The following is a 21874-nucleotide window of genomic DNA, read 5'->3' as shown; positions in this document are numbered from 1 at the left end:
TTTATTGCAAGAGAAGACAGGTTAAATGTTAAAAAGGTTTAATGTTATTGTATTTAGAAAATAGTCCTGATCATATAGGCCTAGATGATATCCAAAACAACAATAAACTTAATTTATACATTTTCACTAATTAAAACTGTAAAGTCATGTTCTTCTACACACAATACCTCAACTAATTCCAATCTGGGTGGTACATTTGTATTTCGGATGGAATCAAGGCATTAGAAGGACCCTGCCTGGGGAGGCTACTGGCTACTTTTTCTATTTGGCTGGCTATTCCAGGTGTTTGTTGAAAACACTGGCTTTAACTTATTTACAGGTATAAAAATTATAAAACAAAGATACATACATTTCAACAAATTCATACCTGAAACTCCCAGAATAGAATTTGACCGTGAACGCAGACGATTCCCGAGGAGAATTTCACTTTTCAAACAATGGAGAACGGCAGAAATATTATCCTGGCTCACCATAAACCATTGACTCAGCTAGCTCCCTATCGATGTACTTAAATCTGAACTCTCTGACAGTATGACTGTTGTTCTGACAGTATCTGTCCTTCCAGAACATTCCACTATAAATATGTTTCTCTCCACAGTTCCACACAGGCCAGTTGGCCCATCAGGACTGAGATCTCCCAGCAGTGAATGAGAAAAGAGCAGAGCTCCACCACTGATACAGAGTCAGTCTAGAGGAAGAACTCTTACTCTCTAAAAGTAATCCCTGTCTACTATGCCTCCAAAACGGTCTGTAGCCCAGGAACATCACCAGACAGAGACACTGACCACTGATCAGTCTAATGCCTGATGTCCATGGACTAATTGAAAAGGCACACTATAGGACCGACCTTAACAGTGGTGTGCTGGCTTGGATATCTTATTTCCGTATTGTCCTTTCCAGCATAGTTCCAGAAACTATGTTGGATACATTTCCAGGCCAGACCAGTCCAGCTCTATTGTGTGAATCAAACACAAGATTTCGTTTTGGAGAAATAAGACATCAGAGAGATGCCCACTAACTTCTGTTTTAGCCATAGAGGTAGAATGACTGGAGCAACGCCCCTCAGACCATGGCAATGTGACAGGATCACTCACGGGAACACTCAACATGGCCGCCGGTCCATCCATCAGAGAACATTGACTGGAACGGGATCCTCATTGTAGAAACTATATTTCTATGGTTTTAGCTGTGTTTGGCTCGACCATTAAAACAAAATCCTTTTAAAAAATGTTTTTATCCTGGATAAAATTGAGGGAAACAGAATAATGAATCCTGGGTTTGGACTAATTTCCATTGAAATAAGAGTGGTTGCATGTGTCTGTTGTTTACAATGGCTATATCATGTTTAACTAGCCATCTTTATTTGAAAAAGAAACAAACTGTTCATTAATGATGGTGTTTCTCAATAGGTCCCAACAGGTTTATCATAACAGGTTATAACTGCTCAATTAGACATGTCTGATCACAATACGATGGTACTTGTTTAGAAATGAATAGAGGTAAACTCCAACCAAACCTGAAGGAGGAATCAGGAAGGAACTTCAGCTGTAACGAGAACCTAATCATAACCAACTCCAACGTTTTCCTTCAGTTACAGACAAGACCGACACCTCCGTTCACGTGTCTATTCACATACAGTCACACAAATAAAACACTGTATCATCGATGTATACAATTCATGTCCTCTATATTATAATCACAGACTTATATGAACGTTATGGTATTTTAGTGGTATTGGTGCATAAATCCATTTGGTTCTGTTTCCGAGCTGAATCCTAACTTGAAATCTGGGCACACAAGATGTTTAACTTTTTTTCCCCCAGACCTGTGATTAAGTACATGGATGTAGTATGCTGTGTAGGAGAATGGACAAGATGGGACAGACATCGGAGGTGGTACCCTATTTCCTATATAGTGCACTACCTTTGGCTCTATAGGGAATTGGGACGTGGCCCAGGTCAGGAGTGTACTAGTGTGGTCAGGTCCAGGTTCATGTTGTAGATGATAGAGAACTCTCTAGAGAGTAGCTGGTGGAGAGCCATGCCGTCGTGGTAGTAGACCCAGCGCTCTCCTGTCCAGTCGTAACGCTTCGGACCACTGGAGGACAGAGAGAGGCACAGAGAGGGGGATATCAGGCTTGGGTTGAAACCACCTAAATCACTATGAACAACACCTAAATATCTATGAACAACACCTAAATATCTATGAACAACACCTAAATATCTATGAACAACACCTAAATATCTATGAACAACACCTAAATATCTATGAACAACACCTAAATATCTATGAACAACACCTAAATATCTATGAACAACACCTAAATATCTATGAACAACACCTAAATATCTATGAACAACACGTAAATAGCGATGAACTGACTGGTCAAACATTTACTAGCACATAAATGTCTGAACTATTTTCAATCAAATGTACATAAACCTATGTAACATATTATACTGAACAAAAATATAAAGGCAACATGCAACAATTTCAAAGCTTTTACTGAGTTACAGTTTATAGAAGGAAATCAGTCAATTGAAATAAATTCATTAGGTCCTGATCTATGGATTTCACATGACTGGGAATACAGATATGCATCTGTTGGTCACCCTTAAAAAATGGGTCTCAGAATCTCGTCACGGTATGTATGTCTGTGCATTCAAATTGCCATCGATAAAATGCAATTGTGTTTTTTTTGTTCGTAGCTTATGCCTGCCCATACCATAACCTCACCATATTGCAAACTGTTCACAAGAGCTCGCCCACACGACGCCATACACATGGTCTGCGGTTGGGAGACCGGTTGGACATGCTGCCAAATTCTCAAAAACGACGTTGAAGGCAGCTTATGATAGAGAAAGGAATATTCAATTCTCTCTAGCAACAGCTCTGGTGGACATTCCAGCATGCCAATTACTCGCTCTCTAAAAACCTGAGACATCTGTGGCATTGTGTTGGGTGACAAAACTGCAAATTTTAGAGTGGCCTTATTGTCCCCAGCACAAGGTGTACCTGTGTAACGATCATGCTGTTTAATGAGCTTCTTGATATGCCACACCTGTCAGTTGGATGGGTTATCTTGGCAAATAATAAATCCTCAATAACAGGGAAGTAAACAAATTTGAGAGAAATAAGCTTATTGTGCATATGAAAAATGTCTGGGATCTTTTATTTCTTTTCAGCACTCTATACTCCTCTGTTAACTGGTCATGTCTGTGTGCCTGTCGCTAGACCCACTGGTTGATGCTTAAATATAAAACCCTCTTAGGGTGCTTCTACACCTGCATTGCTTGCTGTTTGGGGTTTTAGGCTGGGTTTCTGTACAGCACTTTGAGATATCAGCTGATGTATGAAGGGCTATATAAATACATTTGATTTGATCTTAGGCCTCACTCCCCCCCTATCTGAGATATCTACTGCAGTCGTCATCCTCCACATACAACACCCATTCTGCCAGTCACATTCTGTTAAAGGTCCCCACGGCACACACATCCCTGGGTCACTCGTCTTTTCCGTTCGCTGCAGCTAGTGACTGGAACGAGCTGTAACAAACACTCAAACTGGACAGTTTTATCTCCATCACCACATTCAAAGACTCAATCATGGACACTCTTACTGACAGTTGTGGCTGCTTTGCGTGAAATATTGTTGTCTCTACCTTCTTGCCCTTTGTGCTGTTGTCTGTGGCCAATAATGTTTGTACCATGTTTTATGCTGCTGCCATGTTGTATTGTCATGTGTTGCTGCTATGCTGTGTTGTCATCTTAGGTTTCTCTTTATGTAGTGTTGTGGTGTCTCTTGTCATGTGTGTTTTGTCCTAGATTTTTATTTTAAATCCCAGCCCCCGTCCCCACAGGAGGCCTTTTGGTAGGCCGTCATTGTAAATAAATCTTGCCTAGTTAAACAAGGTGAAATCAAATAAAAAAAACTGATTTATTTCCGCTCATGAAACATGGGACCAACACTTTACATGTTGAGTTTATATATTTTTTTGTCAGTGTAAATAAAAATGTAATATATTAAATAAAAAGTACATCAAAGTATGTAATGGAGGGGCTTGTATATGTATTTGAACTACCAAATCAATTCAATCAAGCGTTGTACACAGCAGAAATAACCGTTCTGTCCAATTTCACAAACACAGACCTGGTAGGAGATGATAGCCAGATCTGTTTGTTAGGAGTCTGTTTGTTGATGACGTATGTCCCATGGTCTCCGCCCACCTTCACTGTCAACACACCACTCTGGGAGGGAGGGAGAAAGAGAATAAAAATGTGTTTGTTTTTTTAAACTGTTAAAATTTGACTTAATATCTATGACTCATTCGTTCTCTAACTTATTCTAAAGACAATATAGTATATGCAAGTAAGCCTTGTCTGATCTAGAATGACGCATAGGGCAGGTGCCTATCACCTGCCGCTTCTGTGGCATGAGGCAACAGAAGTACTGTACACCCCCTGGACAGGACGATAGTCTACAAGACAAGTCATCAGCAAGGTAGCCTAGTGGTTAGAGCGTTGGACTAGTAACCGGAAGGTTGCAAGTTCAAATCCCTGAGCTGACAGTTAACCCACTGTTCCTAGGCCATCATTGAAAATAAGGTTTTGTTCTTAACTGACTTGCCTAGTTAAATAAAGGTAAAATAAAAATAAAAATCCCTCAGATACCTGACCACTGCTTCGTCAGTCTACCTACTGTAGCAGCATGTACATATTGGTTATTCAGCCAGACAGGATGCAGAGCGTGGCTGGCAGATATACAGCAGCAACACCGTTGTCCAATCTAACACGGAGGCAGCCTGCCAGGACAGCGTCTGAACGCTACAAATCCTGAAATAATCACAGGAGTTCCAGTAACTGCTCTGCACACACACACACACACACACACACACACACACGCCTCACTGCTTAAATTAGGTTATATTTCTTTAAATTAATGCCACTGCTGTTTGATGGGATTTGCACAGCCACAACCCTCTCTTCCATCTCCTCCCTTCACCACTACTCTGCTCTTCCTCTAAAATATATAATTTTCCCATTCCTCTACATCCTTCTCACCCTTCTGTCTCCAAATCCCTCCTCTCATTTCCTCTTTCAAAATCCATCCTCTCCTCTCCCCAGGCCAGAGTTGACCTCTAGGCTGCAGCGCGGCACTATTGGCTCATTAACAGGCGTTAATGAATATGTCCCACTCATTAAGGAGATTAAACAGAGTGTTGTGTGTCTGGGTTGTCATGGTAGAAATAATCCTATTTCTATGGGGGTTACAGAGAGGGTGGTGGACTGCATTCTATAATGGAGCATGAAGGATTCCATGAGAGAGGATTCCAGAACGGGCTGTTGAAGATTCCATAGTGACACGTCAGGGATATTGTACTCTACTGTAAAGCCCTTCAAATGGCCTCCTCTTTCAAGGATGAGAGGAAGAGCATTGTGATGTCATCCTGGTCAAACACACCATCTATAGTAATTGAATTCAAGTGCTGCGTGACAACAGTGGCGGTCAGTGGCTGTTCAAGATGAAGGAGGACCATCATTTGTTTCATGAGCACGGCCTTACTTCTATTACAGCATATTGGATGACTGTCATTCATATTCCATTCATCCAGCTCAATGTAGCATCGATAGGTTTAGGCTACTACATGATACTTGAATTGTCCCTATACCCATCATGATGGTGCTACAACCTAGCCTAAGAATGAAAGATTACAATGTAGGTAAACACAGTTTGAGAGACATGTGAGGTGACAGTGACATTCAATAGCGCCTTGCACACTCTTGCCTGCATCTAGCTGATATAGGGTGTAATCATTAGTGCAACAGTTGCAAACGAGAGTTTCTATTGGACAAATCCAGGTATGTTTATCCCTGTTTTGATCCGTTTGCTACCGTTTAAGTCATGTTTTTTTTCTTTTTCTAACAGAATCGGAGGAATGAATGCACCCCTGATCACAAGTAAACAGAATTCACTCTCATAACCGCCACGTTGTATTCCTTCTCTTCCCTTGTGGACTTCAATTCACAATACAACAGCTGTATGTGACCAGCCTACATTGTTGTCACCTTTTTAGCTGAAGTACCGTAATACTCAGCATAGCTAATAGAACTAACACGTTAGTAAACCCGCTACAATCGTGCAGTAAAGTTAGTGTACAGTCTAGTAAGTAGTTACACAGTGCTAGCTAGCTGTAGCTTATGTTTTCAGTACTAGATTAAATTATCTGATCCTATGTTTGGGTGGACAACATGTCAGTTCATGTTGCAAAGAGCTCTGATAGGCTGGAGGGCGTCCTCTGGAAGTTGTCATAATTACTGTCAATGTACCCAGAGGAGGACGGAAGCTAGCTGTCCTCCGGCTACACCATGGTTCTACCCTACAGAGTGCTGTTGAGGCTACTGTAGACCTTCATTGCAAAACAGTGTGTTTTAATCAATTATTTGGTGACGTGACAATATTTAGTATTGTTTTACCTAAAATGTTTAACTTTAAATGTTTTAATGATTTTTTTAAATTATTAAAATCACTCATACGGAGTGTGTACACTCAGTACGAGGGGTTAGTGTGTACACTCAGTACGAGGGGTTAGTGTGTACACTCAGTACGAGGGGTTAGTTTCCTTCTTTCTACGCACCAACCTATTGGCAACAGGGACCTTGATCCAGGAGGGGATTGCATGTCTCTAGATAATCGTTGTGATTTGAGGATAGCTGTGAGGGATATCGAATGATAAAATGTTCATATTTGAAGACGGCAGAAAGGCTAGTCTCTTTGGCACATGACAAGCAGTGGAATGTTAACTAAAGAGACTGGTACTCAGGCTAGAATGGCTCTGCTGTAACCAAGACGACAAGCAGTGGAATGTTAACTAAAGAGACTGGTACTCAGGCTAGAATGGCTCAGCTGTAACCAAGACGACAAGCAGTGGAATGTTAACTAAAGAGACTGGTACTCAGGCTAGAATGGCTCTGCTGTAACCAAGACGACAAGCAGTGGAATGTTAACTAAAGAGACTGGTACTCAGGCTAGAATGGCTCAGCTGTAACCAAGACGACAAGCAGTGGAATGTTAGCTAAAGAGACTGGTACTCAGGCTAGAATGGCTCAGCTGTAACCAAGACGACAAGCAGTGGAATGTTAGCTAAAGAGACTGGTACTCAGACTAGAAGGACTCTGCTGTAACCAAGATGCTTGATGTTGACATCAAGCCACTTAGCTAGAAATTTCTCAAACCAATGCATAGCTGGAGCCCTGAGCTGGATATCATTTATCTTAGATTTCTTATAGTTATACTTAACTCATATTTAGTTATAAGCAGTGGCTTAGCACGCACTCCCACAGACCCTGGGTACCCCCAACCCAAACAAATTGCTGGATTTTATAAAAATGTTCAAATGGTAATTGAAAACCATACTATTAAATGACCTCCTCACAGGAGAGAGATAGAGCGCTGTGCTGGGGAGGACGGAATGAGAGAGAGTGAGAAAGAAAGAGGACTATAGATATTTGTGGAGGATTTATCCCAGAGGAAATCTAACAGTGCCAACAAACACAGCTGTGGGACTGACAGGCATGCAGTCCAGTGTGTGACAACGTAGCCAGTGAGCTGGTGTTAGGAGGAGACTGGGAGTGAGTGTGAATTGCCTGTTAGGCTGTCTCCTAACACCAGCTCAATGTCTACATTGTCAGACACTGGACTGCATGCCTGTCAGTCCCACAGCTGTGTTTGTCCTCTCCAGAGCATACACACCCCCTCCCCCCTCCCCAAGTGAAATAGATCAACAAAACTGAAATAACCAAAACTGAACAGTAAACATTACACTCACAAAAGTGTCTACATACAGGGCATTCGGAAAGTATTCAGACCCCTTGTCCACATTGTTACGTTACAGCCTTATTCTAAAATAAAATATCAAATATATACAAACACAAAAAAAAAAAAAACACACATTACCCCATAATGACAAAGACCATTTACTATGTGACTGTAAATTGAGCTCAGGTGCATCCTGTTTCCATTCATCGTTGATGTTTCTACAACTCGATTGGTGTCCACCTGTGGTAAAGTCCACTGATTTGATATGATTTGGAAAGACACACCTGTATGTATGAGGTCAAACAGTTGACAGTATACACAGCAAAAACACAGCAAACACCAAGCCATGAGGTCGAAGGGATTGTCCGTAAAGCTCTGAGACAGGATTGTGTCGAGGCACAGATCTGGGGAAGGGTACCAAAACATTTCTACAGCGTTGAAGGTCCCCAACAACATAGTGGCCTCCAACATTCTTAAATGGAAGTTTGGAACCACCAAGACTCTTCCTAGAGCTGGCCGCCCTGCCAAACTGAGCAATCAGGGGAGAAGGGACTTGGTAAGGGAGGTTACCAAGAACCCGATGGTAACTCTGACAGAACTCCAGAGTTCCTCGGTGGAGATGTTTGTCCTTCTGGAAGGTTCTCCCATCTCTGCAGCACTCCACCAATCAGACCTTTATGATAGAGGCCAGAAGGAAGCCACTCCTCAGTAAAAGGCACACGACAGCCCACTTGGTGTTTGCCAAAAGGCACCTAAAGGACTGACTGTGAGAAACAAGATTCTCTGGTCTGATGAAACCAAGATTGAACTCTTTGGCCTGAATGCAAAGTGTCACGTCTGGAGGAAACCTGGCACCATCCCTACAGTGAAGCATGTTGGTGGCAGCACCATGCTGTGGGGATGTTTTCCAGCGGCAGGAACTGGGAGACTAGTCTGGATCGAGGGAAAGATGAACAGAGCAAAGTACAGAGAGAGAACCTGCTCCAGAGCGCTCAGGACCTCAGACTGGGGCGAAGGTTCACTTTCCAACAGGACAACGACCCTAAGCACACAGCAAAGACAACACAGAAGTGGCTTTGGGACAAGTATCTGAATGTCCTTGAGTGGCCCAGCCAGAGTCTGGACTTGATCACAATCAAACATCTCTGGAGAGACCTGAAAGTAGCTGTGCAGCGACACTTCCCATCCAACCTGACAGAGCTTGAGAGGATCTGCAGAGAAGAATGGGAGGAACTCCCCAAATACAGATGTGCCAAGCTTATAGCATCACATCCAAGAAGACTCAAGGCCAATTGCTGTCACAGGTGCTTCAACAAAGTACTTGAGTAAAAGGTCTGAGTACTTATGTAAATGTTATATAATTTCTTAATATTTTTTATACAATTGCAAAAATGTCTAAAAACCTGCTTTTGCTTTGTCATGATGGGGTATTGTGTGTAGATTTGAGGGAAAAAACAATGTAATCCATTTTAGAATAATGCTGTAATGTAACAAAATGTGGATAAAGTCAAGGGGTCTGAATAGTTTCTGATTGCACTGTAAATATGGGTTGTATTTACAATGGTGTTTGTTCTTCACTGGTTGCCCTTTTCTTGTGGCAACAGGTTACAAATCTTGCTGCTGTGATGGCACACTGTGGTATTTCACCCAGTAGATACGGGAGTTTATCAAAATTGTATTTGTTTTCAAATTGTGGGTCTGTGTAATCTGAGAAATGTGCGTCTCGAATACGGTCATACATTTGGCAGGAAGTGCAGCTCAGTTTCCACCTAATTATGTGGGCAGTGCCGGTCTTCTCGAGAGCCAGGTCTACCTATGGCAGGCTCTCTCAATAGCAAGGCTCACTGAGTCTGTACATAGTCAAAGCTTTCCTGAATGTTGAGTCAGTCACAGTGGTCAGGTATTTTGCCACTGTGTAATCTCTGTTTAGGGCCAAATAGGTTTCCAGTTTTCTATGTTTTTGGTAAATTATTTTCAATGTGTCAAGTAATTATATATGTTTCTCTCATTATTTGGTTGGGTCTAATTGTGTTGCTGTCCTGGGGCTCTGTGGGGTCTGTTTATTGTTCATGAACAGAGCCCCAGGACCAGCTTGTTTAGGGGGCTCTTCTCCAGGTTCATTTCTCTGTAAGGGAAAGGGGGATACCTAGTCAGTTATACAACAGAAAGGGGGATACCTAGTCAGTTGTACAACAGAAAGGGGGATACCTAGTCAGTTGTACAACAGAAAGGGGGGTACCTAGTCAGTTGTACAACAGAAAGGGGGATACCTAGTCAGTTGTACAACAGAAAGGGGGATACCTAGTCAGTTGTACAACAGAAAGGAAAGGGGGATACCTAGTCAGTTGTACAACAGAAAGGAAAGGGGGATACCTAGTCAGTTGTACAACTGAATGCCTTCAACTGAAATGTGTCTTCCACATATAACCCCTCTGAATCAGAGAGGTGCAGGGGGCTGACATAAACAACATCCACATCTTCGGTGCCCCGGGGAACAGTGGGTCAACTGCCTTGCTCGGGGGGCAGAACGACAGATTTTTACCTCGTCAGCTCTGGACTTTGACATTTTCATTACTGACCCAACGTTCTAAGCACTAGGCTACCTGCTCTGTAGGTGATGGCTTTGTTATGGAAGGTTTAGAAATCGCTTCCTTTTAAAGTGGTTGTAGAATTGAAAGGCTCTTATTTGGATTTTGATAATTAATTAGAGGCTATCGGTCTAATTCTGCTCTGCATGCATTATTTGGTATTTTACATTGATATACAGTATGTGGCTGTTTTTGCTGCATTATATTTATAAAATTTAATTTTGGGGTTTAGAAAAATGTTTGCTAAATGCTAACTCCCATTTGTATAAGCTGGTAGCGTTGCTAGCATACAGATGGAGGTAGTCAGTCATTTTTAACTAATGCAGTTGATTGGTGACGATAACATGAACATGTATTGGGGTTGACATCTATACAGCATTATACTCCGGTTTTTACCTCAAGTACACATATTTACAATAGCCTAAATGTAAGCTAATTTTGATGTCAGTCAATGAGGAGATTCGGGATCTATTACACCACGGGTGGACGCATGGGTGATGATTGTTTTGGTCGAATTCCATCGACCTCTTTACCTCACGTATTTGAAACACTTGTCTTGTCTTTGTAACACACTCAGTGGACTCATAAACTGTACTGGTAGAGGCAAGATGTCCCCTAGAAGCAGTGATGCCGACAAACACACATCAGCAGTCTGCCAGCCAGACAGTTCTCTGGGCATCAATAGATCCTCTAGCTGTCTGGTACAGCACTGACCCAGGTCAAGAGGTCAGCTCATTATCACCATGAACACACTTTTTTTTGCCATAATGTCAGACCAATTTACTCCCATGGACACACACACACATAGAGCCATCAGTGTATTGACGTGGTGTTTAGTGCCCTGGGCATGTCTGATGATTTGAGGACACTACAATCATTATTTCCTCCAGTGACCTTTGCCCTCATGAAGTAATTGGCCTGCACATAACAGCACCATCGCCATCCTATCCTACAGCTCTAATGACTCATGGATCCCTAATAGACATACACTCATCATTCACAACCAGACACACAGACCAAGAACTACTCATTATTCACAAATATTATTTTCTGATGAAGAACTCAGGATAAATGCTGCAAATAGGATTGTCAAACTTCCAATGGAAAGACATGTGAGTCAACAGCTACCCCTAGTGGACAAACGAGAGGAGTGCAGAAACAGAGAGGTACTGGTACAGTATGTACAGTATTTCCCTGGACTTACACAGAAGACAACGTCTTTTTGTCATTTAGTAGATGATCTTACATTTAGTATACAATCAGAAGCCTACTACTTAGAGAGAAGACAACGTGGTGTGTACTGACAGAGAAGACAACTTGGTGTGTACTGACAGAGAAGACAACGTGGTGTGTACTAACAGAGAAGACAACGTGGTGTGCACTAACAGAGAAGACAACGTGGTGTGCACTAACAGAGAAGACAACGTGGTGTGCACTAACAGAGAAGACAACGTGGTGTGCACTAACAGAGAAGACAACGTGGTGTGCACTAACAGAGAAGACAACGTGATGTGTACTAACAGAGAAGACAACGTGGTGTGTACTAACAGAGAAGACAACGTGGTGTGTACTAACAGAGAAGACAACGTGGTGTGTACTAACAGAGAAGACAACGTGGTGTGTACTAACAGAGAAGACAACGTGGTGTGTACTAACAGAGAAGATAACGTAGTGTGTACTTACAGAGAAGACAACGTGGTGTGTACTAACAGAGAAGACAACGTGGTGTGTACTAACAGAGAAGACAACGTGATGTGTACTAACAGAGAAGACAACGTGGTGTGCACTAACAGAGAAGACAAAGTAGTGTGTACTGACAGAGAGAAGACAACGTGGTGTGTACTGACAGAGAAGACAACGTGGTGTGCACTAACAGAGAAGACAACGTGATGTGTACTGACAGAGAAGACAACGTGGTGTGTACTGCCAGAGAAGACAACGTGATGTGTACTTACAGAAAAGAGAACATCAAACTCCGGCCCTGCTAGTGGTCCATCCATCAGATCCTCAAAGTAGTCAGCCAACGAATCCAGAGTCTCATCTGCAAGTTTCTCATAGGCTGCCTCGCTGATCTCACTGGAGAGGGATAAACACACTGGGTCAGAATGAGGGTCAACAGAGGCTGAATTTGATGTGAACTGTATTTGACATGAGAACCGAATGTCCACTGAAAAAAATGAGTTAGCCCATCCACAAAGTGAGTTAGCCCATCCACAAAGTGAGTTAGCCCATCCACAAAGTGAGTTAGCCCATCCACAAAGTGAAAGAAATAGAATATAGCCTACTGTAGGCCTACATATTATAGTAGAGATTAATACTGCAGTTACAAAATCCTTCCTGTTGCCACGAGGAGCTTCTCAAGAGATTAAATGGGATGTGTCATCGATGGTGATACTATACTTTGCTAGCACTCCTCTAGTCTCCCACAGTACCTTTACCTTATATGAACAGCGTTTTCCTCTGTACGTACTGGTGAAGTAACATGTAGGACTCTCCTCTGTTCTCCTCCTCCAGGTCTGCTATCAAGCCACTGTGACAGAAATACACAGGGATATCATTGCATAGTAAAATTCTGTGGCAAATAATTTTTTATCAGTATGCTATCATAGTTCCCTAGAGCATCAGACAGTTGGCAGTCACCAACCCTGGTACTGGATCTTACACAGCGTGTGCAGGCTTTTGTTCCTGCCCAGCATCACCAACATCTGTTCAACCACTGGCTTGATGATTAGTTAGTTTAATGTGTTATTAGCGCTGGCGGGAACAAAAATCCCCCTCACCGTGTTGCTCTCCAGGACCAGAGTTGATGACCACTACCCAAGGTGATATACACCTGGCCAGCTTCTCCCTAGTCACGAAATGTAGCGAGGCCTTCAAAGTGTAATCAAATGCCACGTCATAAAAAAAGGAATGTCCCTTGTCTGTTACAAAATGTTGAATCTTACTCTGCCAACTAGTAAGTACGTTTACCTTTGATGAACTCGGGGCACTCCTCGAGATCACATGCTTAGATGTGTCATTTGGTGCAGACCGAGTTCTCAGACAGCGAGAGTTTCCCAGGTGCTGAAAATAAGAGAAGGCAATATCTGTTATTGCATCATGTATGCATGATTCAGCTGATAAACAACACCCACATATTTAAAGGTGTTATATTTCTGGGGGACATTGTCATTTCAGAAAATGTCCATACATCTGCAGCAATCGTGAAATAATAGTGTTTCACAGTATTATTTTTGTTTATATGAGAAAATAATCACCGAATAGTGAAGGGGATAATTTTAACATATATAAATAGCTGCGAAATATATTTTCATTAACAAAAATGTAGAATATTTACAGCAGTTTGAAGCAGGTGGAACAAAACCGAAAGTAAAAGCACAAGCCATTCAAAACAAATCTTACTTTCAGTTTTGTTCCACCAACTTCAAACTGCTGTAAATATAATATTTTTTTTGTTAATGAAAAGATATTTCGCAGCTATTTAAATATGTCACAATGAGTCCCTTCACTATTCAGTGATTGCTTTCTCATTTAAACTTAAATTGAGCTAACAGTGTAGAATCTTAGGAAATGATGAGGCGAATATCACAACACTGGCGGGGTAAGTAACTTAATACTGTGAAACACTATTATTATTCCACTATTATTATTCCACTATTATTATTCCACTATTACTGAAAATATGATGGACATTTTCTGAAATTACAATTACCCCCCCCCCCCCCCCCCCAACCCCAAATCCTGTGTGGCACCTTTAAAATCGGTAAATGTACTTTCCTATCGATAATTTGTCTTAAATGTGAAATTTCCAACAGCATAAGGACGAACCAACGAGACAAACGGTAGGTTTAAATCAGATTTGCCAAAAGTAAATCTCTCATTATCGCCCATCTTTTTGGCAGCTATAATCTTGCTCGCTAACGTTAGCTGTTACACAATGTTTCAAAACATAACTAGCGGCGTGGCAAACGTGACATTACCTCATTAGACAGATGTCTGGTCCCTTGTACACATGTCGTCGTTCTCTGCTGTAGTCTATAGCTCTGGTCGCGTATGAATTGATAAATACATAGTTTTTTAATGGATAACCTCTGCATTTTTCGCCTTTCAGTGCTGCTGATCTTGTTATCAACTTGATTGTTTATGTCTGTTCGGGAACCTTCTACTCATGTCTGTTTGGCGGTTTACCACAGCCAAAAAGTCATGAACCCAGTCTATTTCTTCAATGTCTCTTCCTAAAATGTGATTTTAACCCTAACCTTAACACACTGCTAACCTTAGGCTTAACCTTATCCTTAACTTATGACCAAAAAGCAAATGTTTGTTTCAAGCATTTTTGTGATTATAACCCATATTGACTTTGTGGCTATGGTAACTAGTGTTAAACCTATTTGGCCACACCGTTATGGCGCATTACCGCCACCTGCCAGGCTGGAGTGGGATGGCACATTAGAGAATTTTCTCCTTTCTTACCGTATGCACCGAAATAGCAGGGCCCGGTTTCCCAAAAGCATCAAAGGTTGCTTTCACACTTGGTTCCTTTCAGACAATTTTGGTGAACTCAGTGCGGTTCGCATATTTTTTGTGTGCATCGCGAACACTCCAAAATAACTCAAACCCCTCGAAAGAGCCCTCGATGTGAGACCATATCGAGTGGTGGTCTGAGTTCGGTTCGTTTTAATTCCGTGGTCCGGTTAACTTTTTCAAGACAATGTAAACGCAAAACTCCCCAGGTTCATTTGTCATTATTCCCGCACCACACTCTAGACTACTGCAATACCGTTTCCCCTGCTATAAACCATCACATTTGGTGCCACATGAGAGAGATGATGTGGAGGTTCACAGAAAATAAAATGTGTGCTGTTTTTGGATATTGATTAGCGATTGTCAAAGTCGCACAGAAATTCCAAAATGTTTATAGTTTTTAGTTCAGATTATTTGTTTGCAATATGTGATCTATAGACTAAGAGAGCTTCATCAGCTGTTTAATGATTGTGGGGTTTGAATAGTATGTGGTGAGAATCACCAGCTCTTAAAAGGGCAGTACCTACCTTGTGTGTACAATTTTCAATTACAGCATTATTTATTCTGCAGTTATTCTATTCATGTTAAAAGTATATTTTGATTACAATTATTATGTCTAATATTTTAACTAAATACAATCGATTAGTTTCCAAACTATAAATACATATATATATCTAGCTGTCTGATAACACATTCTGATTGAATGACTTGTCCTGCACTTTGTAAAAACCCAGAGTGAATGTTGGAAAAAGATATTGGTTCCTTTCTAAACATAGCAATGTCAATACAAAGAGGACTCGGTCCACAAAATAGGTGAAGTGAACTGACAAAAGAGTTGAGTCCTCATGCAAAGGCAAGGGCAGTGTGAATACAAAGATAACGGAGTTATTTTTTTAAATATTTTTTTTAAGAGGTCTGCGATCGTAACCGTGGTTTTGGGAAACATAGATTTAACGATGCTCCAACGAAGTTTCTAAGGGTGTTTTTCCACATATCGTCAGTCCTCTTTCAAAGAACCTAAAGTTGCACCACATTAAACGATAATACGCTGCATACGCCTACAGTATATATTTCAATCATATTGAAATCAATTTCATGTTCAATCGATCAAGTTATATTTTGATAATTGCTCATTGTAATAATTGCGTTGCACATCTAATTGCATGATGTATAACGCAATTATTTGCCAAATGTGTGATTTAGTGCATTATTTCGAGTAAAACCTTGGAATAAGCTACCTTAATATATGCAGCTATACGGGTAAGGGGCTCAATATCTCTCTAGGAGCTGATCCTTTGTCAGTATTGTGGAATCATTCTAATTCTAATGTTAAGGTAAGATTTGAATGGGGAACTGATCTGAGAGTAGCGCAACCTTTCTCTCGATCCTATCAGCATCGCAGCATGATCTCCTAAACTAGACGTAACATAGTAAACAAAAATCCGGGAAACAAAAATTAGTATGATATGTTAGGTTTGGTATGGTTACATAAAACAGATGGTTTAGGTGGTTGGCAACCTAAAGGTTGCGAGCTCTAATCTCATGACGGACAACTTTAGCATTTTAGCTAATTAGCAACTTTTCAACAACTTACTACTTTTTTAGATACTTTGCAACTGCTTAGCATGTTAGCTAACCCTTCCCCTAACCTTAACCCTTTTAGCTAACCCATATCCTAAACCTAATCCTAACCTTTACCCTTTAACCTAAGACCTAACATTAACCCCAACCCCTAGCCGAGCTAACGTTAGCCAGCTAGCTAACGTTAGCCACGTACTCACCTAGCTATAATTTGTAACACATCATACTTTTTTTAAATTCATAACATATCATACATTTTGCAAATCGTAACATTTGGAAATTTGTAAAATATTTTACATTTTGAAAATTCGTAACATACAATACAAATGATAATTTGTAACATATCATACAAAATTGGTGATGAATACATACCATATGAAATGTAACATTCTAAATGTATGTGTGTAAACTTCACTAGGCACTTGTCTATGGTGTCAATGCTGCAACCTGGTCTCAGAGCATTTCATATTATTCTTTATGTTTTTATTTTACCTTTATTTAAATAGACAAATTCTTATTTTCAACAACAAATGTTTAACTTGTCAGCTCGGGAATTTGAACTTGCAACTTTTCGGTTAGTAGTCCAACGCTCTAACCACTAGGCTAACCACTAGGCTACATACCGCCTCACTAGGCTAACTCACTAGGCTAACCACTAGGCTACATACCGCCCCACTAGGCTAACCACTAGGCTACATACCGCCCCACTAGGCTAACTCACTAGGCTAACCACTAGGCTACATACCGCCCCACTAGGCTAACTCACTAGGATAACCACTAGGCTAACTCACTAGGCTAACCACTAGGCTACATACCGCCCCACTAGGCTAACTCACTAGGCTAACCACTAGGCAACATACCGCCCCACTAGTCTAACTCACTAGGCTAACCTGCTGCCCCACTAGGCTAACTCACTAGGCTAACTCACTAGGCTAACCACTAGGCTACCTGCCGCCCCACTAGGCTAACTCACTAGGCTAACTCATGAGGCTAACTCACTAGGCTAACTCACTAGGCTAACCACTAGGCTAACCACTAGGCTAACTCACTAGGCTAACCACTAGGCTAACTCACTAGGCTAACCACTAGGCTAACTCACTAGGCTAACTCACTAGGCTACCTGCCACCCCAGAATGAGAACCTTATTCTCAAAAAACCCCTTTATGACACTTGACCTTCTCATTATCGAAATGACCAACAAGCTGAAATTGTGGAAAAAAACCCGTAAATAACTATTACCTTACCAACACGGAGGCATGAATGGGCTTTAGTGATGTGATAAATTGTTTGCTGACTCATAATGGCTGTCTCCTTGTACCTGCAGATTGAGCTAAGGGCCTCTCATTATCGAAACAAATTTCTCATGATTTGTTTATTGCTTTTTCAGACTTTTGCTGTACCAATCATTTTTGCTTTGTTAGTTGTGGAAATTGTGGTATATGGTATAATTGTAGTATATGGTATAATTGTGGTATATGGCATAATTGTGTGATATGGTATAATTGTGGTATATGGTATAATTGTGGTATATGGTATAATTGTGGTATATGGTATAATTGTGGTAAATGCATGATATCTGATCATTATAACATAACAATAATAATGAATTAGTTTCATACAGATCCTAATCTTAGTGGTCAAAGAGGATTATTATTTTTTGTGTGTGAAGTGCCAGTTTCGTGAGAACTGTTTATATGGCATAGAAAAATAGCATGTGATGTCTAGACTTTCACAAAAAAACAGTATACTGTAACACTGCTTTAACCATATCCAGCCCGTAGGCACATTTTGTTTCTTGTAAACCATGTGACTTTTTATTATATGTAGGCCAGCCAACCTGGAAAAAGTGCTTGAAAACACATGGCTGTAATCAAATAAAGGGGTAAAAATAAAATACACTGAAGGCCATTTTCAAGGGGTCAAAGGTGAATTCTGTAGAAAATGGGCAAAAGTCCAATTAGAAATATCCTGAAATGTTAAATGATCTGGATTATCAAAACATAAACACTAAGACTGAGGAATGGATGCATCAAATAAATTGATTTGACGTTGCCATTTTACAAGTACAAGTATTTAAGTATACTGTCCATTCAGATGTTAGTCATATATAAAGTTCTCCTGGTTCAGTAGCGTCTCTTCCAGTTTCCTCAGAGGGATGATGGGGAATATGCTTTGACTTAAAGCATTATGCAAAATGTAAATATAAACATGTTTATTCCACAGTCTAATTATGTATGACATGTTTGAATGTAGATTGTGTTTTTATTCTAGTTTCTGTGGCTTGAAGCCTGACTACATCACAGGGAGAACATTTTAGTTTTTGCTTCCTTAGAGGGAGGTCAGTGACACCATAGAGAGAAGAGAGAAGGAGATAGATGCCCGTTGACCATGGCTTCCCATCCAGGGGGGAAATAAAAAGTAAGCTCATCCTACAACTACTTGAAGTGAATAATAACAATAACGCAGGTTCCATAGATTTTTCATTGTAATGCTCATTGAATGATTATTGTTTGTTGACAGTGAATCCCTGCCCAGAGGCTTCCAAACTCAACCCAGGTAAATGTGACTGTCAGTCGTCACTTGATTCATGTGATCTTCATCCCTAACAACTCTGAACCCGTACAGCAGTTCCTCAAGTCTTTTGTCAGGCCAATGAAATGCTGTATGCTGCAAAGTACAGAGAGATCCTTGATGAAAACCTGATCCAGAGCACTCAGGATCTCAGACTGGGGTGAAGGTTCACCTTCCAATTGGACAACGATCCTAAGCATACAGCCAAGAAAACGCAGGAGTGGCTTCGGGACAAGTGTCCTTGAGTGGCCCAGCCAGAGCCTGGACTTGAACCCAATCAAACAGCTGTGCAGCGACGCTCCCTATCCAACTTGACAGAGCCTGAGAGGATCTGCAGAGAAGAGTGAGAGAAACTCCCCAAATACAGGTGTGCCAAGCTTGTAGCTTCATACCTAAGAAGACTCAAGTCTGTAATCGCTGCCAAAGAAGCTTCAACAAAGTACTCAGCAAAGGGTCTGAATACTTATGTAAATGTGGAATATTTTTTATTTTTAATAAATTGTTGTCCTACGGTGGGGACAGTAACATTAGTAATCTAAAAACATTATACTTTAAAATGTTTTTTTAATTTGTGTTTTTTCAGTTCACATCCGAAATGGTGTAATGAGGTGTCCACATGCTATCAGACGTTTGGAGTTCCAACTGGAACATTTCATCTGAATGACCCTTCAAGTCGTAATTTCTAGTGGGAAACTCTGAGTTGCTGAATTGTGAAGTTTTACCACTGACCTTTCACTTTTGCAACCAAAAAATTACAACAAATCTGTTTTTGACAGTAACAAACGTATCAATGTGGATAATGTAGCAAGTTTGGCCATATTGTCAATGTTAAGCAGTCTAGCTAACTTTTTTTTATTTGCAGCAACAATAGTTAGCTTTTCTAGCTAGCTAAAATCTTAATGGTTGAATTATTGATCCGACTTTAAAAGCACTTGACACAATCATGTCAGACTTACGACCTACTTATTGTAAAGTGACCTACTTCCAAGGAGCATGTGAACGCCTCGTGTTTCAGACACATGTGTAACGAATGTCGTCGGGATAAGGAGAAGGTGAGGACCAAGGTGCAGCGTTGTACGTGTTCATCTTTATTTATGAATGAAACAGTTCTGTCTGGTACAGAATACAAAAACAGAAAACAACTACCCATCAACACAGGTGGGAACAGAGTACCTAAGTATGGTGTCCAAACAGACACAACAATTGACAGCTGCCTCTGATTGGGAACCATACCAGGCCAAACACATAGAAATACAACACACAGAACAAAACATAGAATGAAAAACATAGAATGTCCACCTCATCTCACGCCCTGACCAAACCAAAATAGAGACATAAAAAAATAACTAAGGTCAGGACGTGTCATGTATGCATGTATGTCTCAGCAAACTAAACTCTCGTGAGATAAACTCAGCTATTTGTGTTGCTATTTAAGTGCACACAACACTGTTTGGGTTAGTGGAGTATTTGATGTCAGCTCAACAATTTCCCAATTTTAAATCCAGCCAATAAGGATATTGCTACATGGACTTTTTCTAAGTAACTTTTTCCTTTAAACAGTGTATATATATATTTTTATTATATATTTGTGATTCATGTATAGCATCTTAATGCTTTTGGGCTGCAATTACAAACTAATTAGAATAGAATATATATCTCAGTAACTGTAATTGCCAAAATATTAACATGATTGAATGTAGATAGTTTTTACTGTTTTATTCTAGTTGCTGTGGTTTGACTAGGCTACATCAGAGGGATTACACTGTTTGTTTGCTTCTTAGAGGGAAGTCAGAGACGCCAGAGAGAGAAGGAAGAAGATGGGAGAGGAATGCCCATGGACCATGGCTTCCCATCCAGAGGAAATAGAACGTACGTTCATCCTACAACTACCTGTAGTGAATAATAACAACAACACAGATTCCATTGACTTCATTGTTATGCTCATTAAATTGTTATTTTTGTCGACAGTGAAACACTGGCCAGTGGCTTCCCAACTCAACCCAGGTAAAGTTCATGTCACTGTCAGCTGTCACTATATCAATTTGGTCTTCATCTCTAACAACCTAACAAATACCAACATATAACAAATTGAGCTTCATCACTAAGTATTTTGTCAGGCCAATGCAGTTCTGTGTGCTGCAATTATCAATAAACATGAGCTACATGCTGATGCTATATGTTGGCCAAAGAAAGTCTCTGAAGCCACCATCCACCATATTGGTACTCCTCAGCAGTCGCAGTCCTCCATAGGAATGAATGGAATACTACATGCTGATGCTATATGTTGGCCAAAGAAAGTCTCTGAAGCCACCATCCACCATATTGGTACTCCTCAGCAGTCGCAGTCCTCCATAGGAATGAATGGAATACTACATGCTGATGCTATATGTTGGCCAAAGAAAGTCTCTGAAGCCACCGGTCGGCCATATTGGCTCTCCCCAGTAGGAACAGTCCTCCATAGGAATGAATGGAATACTACATGCTGATGCTATATGTTGGCCAAAGAAAGTCTCTGAAGCCACCGGTCGGCCATATTGGCTCTCCCCAGTAGGAACAGTCCTCCATAGGAATGAATGGAATACTACATGCTGATGCTATATGTTGGCCAAAGAAAGTCTCTGAAGCCACCATCCACCATATTGGCTCTCCCCAGTAGGAACAGTCCTCCATAGGAATGAATGGAATACTACATGCTGATGCTATATGTTGGCCAAAGAAAGTCTCTGAAGCCACCATCCACCATATTGGCTCTCCCCAGTAGGAACAGTCCTCCATAGGAATGAATGGAATACTAC

General features: G+C 40.9%; 1 protein-coding gene and 1 long non-coding RNA gene across 2 annotated transcripts; one reads left to right on the top strand and one right to left on the bottom strand.

The window, feature by feature from the left end:
* Positions 1-21: 21 nt before the first annotated feature.
* Positions 22-14810, bottom strand: fxn (frataxin). The gene is made up of 6 exons (XM_036936385.2): positions 14384-14810; positions 13374-13466; positions 12842-12933; positions 12359-12479; positions 4150-4247; positions 22-2097 (listed from the first exon to the last, which is right to left on the bottom strand). The coding sequence occupies exons 1-6, from the start codon at positions 14498-14500 to the stop codon at positions 1959-1961; spliced, it is 660 nt and encodes a 219-aa protein (XP_036792280.1). The 5' UTR covers positions 14501-14810; the 3' UTR covers positions 22-1958.
* Positions 14811-18839: 4029 nt separating this feature from the next.
* LOC149979880 (uncharacterized) lies at positions 18840-21148 on the top strand. The gene is made up of 3 exons (XR_016484707.1): positions 18840-18926; positions 19029-20948; positions 21048-21148. It is a non-coding gene; the product is annotated as an uncharacterized LOC149979880 (long non-coding RNA).
* Positions 21149-21874: the final 726 nt, after the last annotated feature.

The sequence above is a fragment of the Oncorhynchus mykiss genome, chromosome 11, assembly GCF_057628025.1.
Source record: "Oncorhynchus mykiss isolate SJ-2025 chromosome 11, ASM5762802v1, whole genome shotgun sequence".
In the NCBI taxonomy this organism is placed as follows: domain Eukaryota; kingdom Metazoa; phylum Chordata; class Actinopteri; order Salmoniformes; family Salmonidae; genus Oncorhynchus; species Oncorhynchus mykiss.
This window is presented reverse-complemented; position numbering and strand designations above follow the sequence as displayed.

Coding starts and splice junctions, on each gene's coding strand:
- fxn (XM_036936385.2), bottom strand. CDS start 14,500: ATGCAGAGGTTATCCATTAAAAAACTATGTATTTATCAATTCATACGC. Junction 12,934..13,373: donor GTGCCCCGAGTTCATCAAAG/GTAAACGTACTT, acceptor TTTCTGTCACAG/TGGCTTGATAGCAGACCTGG. Junction 4,248..12,358: donor AGTTTGATGTTCTCTTTTCT/GTAAGTACACAT, acceptor CCTCCCTCCCAG/AGTGGTGTGTTGACAGTGAA.